This window comes from Oryx dammah, unplaced genomic scaffold (genome assembly GCF_014754425.2).
Source record: "Oryx dammah isolate SB20612 unplaced genomic scaffold, SCBI_Odam_1.1 HiC_scaffold_27, whole genome shotgun sequence".
NCBI classification, from domain to species: Eukaryota; Metazoa; Chordata; class Mammalia; order Artiodactyla; family Bovidae; genus Oryx; species Oryx dammah.
Genome location: NW_024070211.1, coordinates 3,979,145 through 3,983,240, shown reverse-complemented (window position 1 = coordinate 3,983,240; position 4,096 = coordinate 3,979,145). Strand labels below are relative to the sequence as shown.

General features: G+C 66.3%; 1 protein-coding gene across 1 annotated transcript; it reads right to left on the bottom strand.

Annotated features, from left to right (window-relative positions):
- Nucleotides 1-732: 732 nt before the first annotated feature.
- Nucleotides 733-3,543, bottom strand: FAM43B (family with sequence similarity 43 member B). The gene has a single exon (XM_040229468.1). The coding sequence runs from the start codon at nt 2,810-2,812 to the stop codon at nt 1,841-1,843; it is 972 nt and encodes a 323-aa protein (XP_040085402.1). The 5' UTR covers nt 2,813-3,543; the 3' UTR covers nt 733-1,840.
- Between the last annotated feature and the right edge of the window lie 553 nt (nt 3,544-4,096).

The following is a 4,096-nucleotide window of genomic DNA, read 5'->3' as shown; positions in this document are numbered from 1 at the left end:
CCTGTCTCTCCCCAAATGTGTTATGAAGTCAAGCCCAGCTTGCCCCTTTAAAGTCCTCTGACCCTTCCTGCGTCCCGCCAGGCTGAAGTGACAGGGGTGCCCTCTGTTCCAGCAGCAGCGGGACACGGAACTGTCCTGTTGGTGGGTGACTGCAGAGGCTGCTTGTCTCAGCTCTGGACAACCCTGGGATCAGTGCCCAGCTCAGCAGAGAAATAAAGAAGATATCCAAGCTCAGGACTCAGGCTGTCCTAAAGGTCTGGCTAGACTTCTCCAGCTCCTCTGAAAGCAAACTGAATTGCTCACCCCTCTCTTTTACATCCCCAAGGAGACCCAGCAAATACCATTTGCCTAGACACACACCCACACAAATCTTCTCAAAAGCACACAGCTCATGAGAAGGCCGCGGCCCCCTGCCCCCTCCCTGCCCAAATGCTCCAGAGACACTTGCGTTTGGTGCCCAGGCAGACAGACATTCCGGGAGGCCGAGACAGACAGCTGACACCCCTCCCAGGCTTAGCCCATGTGATTTGCAGGCAAGGCACCTGCTACTGTCTCCTCTCCTGACATGAAGGAAACAGTGTCTTGGCAGCAACTCTCTCGTCCCCCCCACTCCTGAGAGTTGGCTCCAGCTGCTCCAGGGAACGCTTCCTGGGACCTCTCCTGCCCTCCAAGGGTCTGCTGATCATCTTTTCACCGTCAGCAGGCCAGGCATCAAGCACAACACAAGAGTGGTGACAGGCTGAAAAAGCAGGAATGGTTTATTTACAGTGATCATTTGGTGACACATAGATCTTTGGGCTTTTAGTGACTTTGTTAAAAGACGCGTGGGCAGGGGCCCGCTCCCCGGTGGGGTCACCACACTCTCCGGCCTCATCTTGCTGAGAGAACCCGGGTGCTGTCAGGACCCTCCGGCTCTGACAAGCCTTGGTTTGGGGACATCTCTCCTCTGTCCATTTGCTGGGTGGTCAGTGCCTCAAACACCTGCCAGATGCGCTCTTACCTCCATTGGAGGCCATGTCTTGGTCCTAGCTGTGGGGCACCAAGCGGGGACTCACTCACATTTGTATGCAGAAAGACAGGGTGGGTGAGGAGTCCTGCAGGTGCCAGGACACAGGCTTGGGCAGCGGCCTTGTGCAGAGAGCTGTTCCTGGGGCCGTCTGTTGTTGGGGGTGGTAGGAACATCCCTGTTTTCTCCACAGGCAGAGCAGCGAAGTCCCAGAAGTCCTCCAAGGGGTGGAGAGGCCAGGCGTAGGGGCTGGGCACTCTTCCTTGTGTGGATTGGCAGTAGACTCAGGTGCCACTTGGGGCCTGGCCTCAGCTCTCCGTGGCCACTATTCTTCCCGCTGTAAGAATGCCTGCCCAGGGCTGATCTCCCAGGGAAGGCTAGCCTGACTACAGGCAGACCCACTGTCTCTCCCAGGGGCCAAGATCCAAGGCCACCCTCCTGGTTTTCTGGAAGTCTCCTCCCCAAGCCCCCTTCTCTAGAGAGGATGTTTGGGGAGGGAGGGCGTGGCCTATGGGCAAAGCAACTTGGTGTTAAGCATCAGGGGCAAGTCCACAGTGGAGGGCGCCGGCAGGCTCCGGGGGTCGGGGGCGAACACGGAATACTGCTGCTCCCCCAGCTCGCCGCCTCGCATACTCAAGGGCATGTCGGGCGTCACCCTGAGCCAGAATGAGGCGCGGGGCGGACAGCCACAGAGACCACGAGGGAGGCAAGGGCAGGGTGAGGGGACCACGGGGGAGCCCTAGCGGGCAGGGCCGAGGCCGGAGGCTCTACGTCAGGCCGGCCGGGTCTGGGGCCTAGCCCTGTCCGTTCCCCCCGCGCCCCCGCCTCCGGCTCTCAGCGCGCCTGACCCGCTCGCTCCCGGGGGCCGGCCTTCCAGCGGCGGGGCTGCGAGGGCGGCGGAGGCGCCGGGGCGGCCCGCAGGCTGCACGTCCTCAGCTCGCGGGCCAGGCTGAGCACCTCCGGCCGCTCGCGCGGCCCCGCGTCCTCGTCCTGGTCCTCGTCCTCCTCCTGGATGCTGCTGAGGCGCGGCGCCCCACGGCCGCGCTCGGCGGCGGGGGGCGGCCGGTAGGCGCACTTGGCGTTGAGGAGCCGGCGCAGCGGGGCGCGGGGCAGCGAGGCGGCGGGGGCGCCCCCCGCGCGGAGGTGCTGCTGGCGCACGTGGCGCGCGTCGCTCTGGCGCTGCAGGCGCTTGAAGTCGCTGAAGGCCGCCAGCGCGGTCTGGCGGAGCAGGCGGGCCAGGGCGCGCGCCTTGTGCGCCCGCGCCAGCAGCACGGCGTGGCAGCGCAGCACCACGGCCTTGTGGCGCGCCTGGTGGCGGTAGACCCAGGCGAAGACGCGCGGGTGGCGCGCGTCCGCCGCGCAGTAGGTGATGCGCGGCAGCAGGTAGGTGTGCGCCGGCCGGCGGCCCCCGGGACCCCCCGAGCTGCTGCGCTCGCACGGCTGCATGCGGAGGCCATGCGGCCCCAGCGTTAGCTTCATCTTGGTGCCCCCGCCCGGCCCGCAGCGCGCCCAGATCTTGCCCACGGCGTCGTCGGTGCAGCCGTCGCCCTTGGCGTGCAGGGTGACGGCGTTGCCCAGGTACCACACGGTGTAGGTCGGGTCCTCTTTGTTGAGCTCCACTTTCTGGCGCCGGCTGCGGAACATGCGGCCCAGGCGCTCCAGCGGCCAGTCGGGCAGCAGGTCCGGGCAGGAGCGTAGGAAGCTGGAGAGCAGCGACGTGTAGGCGAGCCCCGGGCTCAGGCTCTTGGCCTTGCGCTTGGCGTCGTCCTCCACCAGCACGAATTTGTTACGCCTCCAGGGCAGCATCGCGGCGGCGGCGGCGGCGTCCCTAGGGGCTGGGGGCGCCGGGAGCTCGCGGGCGGCCGGCCCAGCGGCCGGGGGAGGGGAGCGCGCCCAGAAGCCCGCGGCCCAGGGCGTTCGAGAAGCTGGGCGGCGCCGGGGACAATCGGTGCCCGCCGATCCCCAGTGCCAGGCAGGGCTAGCTGGCTTCGCAGATGCCCGGTGCCCAGCCGGGCTGGCAGCCGAGATGCCTGGGCGACGGCCCCGAGCCTCCGGGAACAGCTTCCCCCGGGAGTCGCTCCAGCCGTCCGGGAAGCCAGGAGGGGCAGGGGCTGGGCGGGGTGGAGACGCGCCCCCTCCAGATCCGAATAGGGGGGCACTCCGCGGTCCCTGCCGCCCAAACTGCGGCGGCAGGGAGGTCGCCGGAGCCGGGGCTGGAGGCTGGCTGCTCGGAGGGGTAGACCGAGAGCCGCGACTGCGGTGGGGACTCCTTCAGGCGTCGCGGCTCCACCTCCCCCGGCTGCCTACATCACCGGGCGGGACCGCTAGCTCTCTCGTCCCCTCCTCTGTCTCCTCCCCCCGCGCCGGCTAGCGGGGCTCTTCGCCCGAGACCCAGCACAGGCGCGGTGGATCGGGTTTAATCATTATTGTCGGAGATCAAGGAGCAGGAAGCTCTTGAAATCGACCCAAGGGCTTTGCCAGTGCAAGTTTCTCAGGCCGCCCTGGTGATCTCTCAGCCCCTCTGGGAGGGTTCGGTACCTCCCTCCGCTTTCTTGGATGCCCACTGCCCCTCACCCTCAGCTCCTGCCTCCCCGCATCTCTGAGCGCGAGTTCGGGTGGGTTCCTCCCGGAGCCGACCTGGCTCCCTTCGCCTCCTATCTGCAGAGCAGAAAGCCAGCCGAGGTGGCCGAGCAGTGCAGTGGAAAAGTACTGTCTCTCGGTGAAGCTTTCTCTCCCGGGTTCCTCCAAGGTCGTGGGCCAGCCCGTCGCGCCGGAGCTGGGAGACCAGTCCCCCCGCTGCCGCGGCTGGTAGTGGCCCTCGCCTGGACTAAGGCCGGAGGGTACGCTTTGCGGGTGGGGAACCTTCCAGAGCCGACCGGGGTCTGTGGGGGAATTGCAGATTAAAAGCTCCTTTGGCCAGAGGGCAGCCTCTGGACCCTCCCAGGATTAAACAGATTACACTGCGGTTTGTGACACCTCTCCTGCTCCCCACCACCTGGGGGGGGGGCGGCGGGGGGTGTGTGTTGGGGTGGGGGGTGTGGGCGTTGCATTCATGACCTCTTTATCTCAGGATAGCCTAGCCTCAGCTAA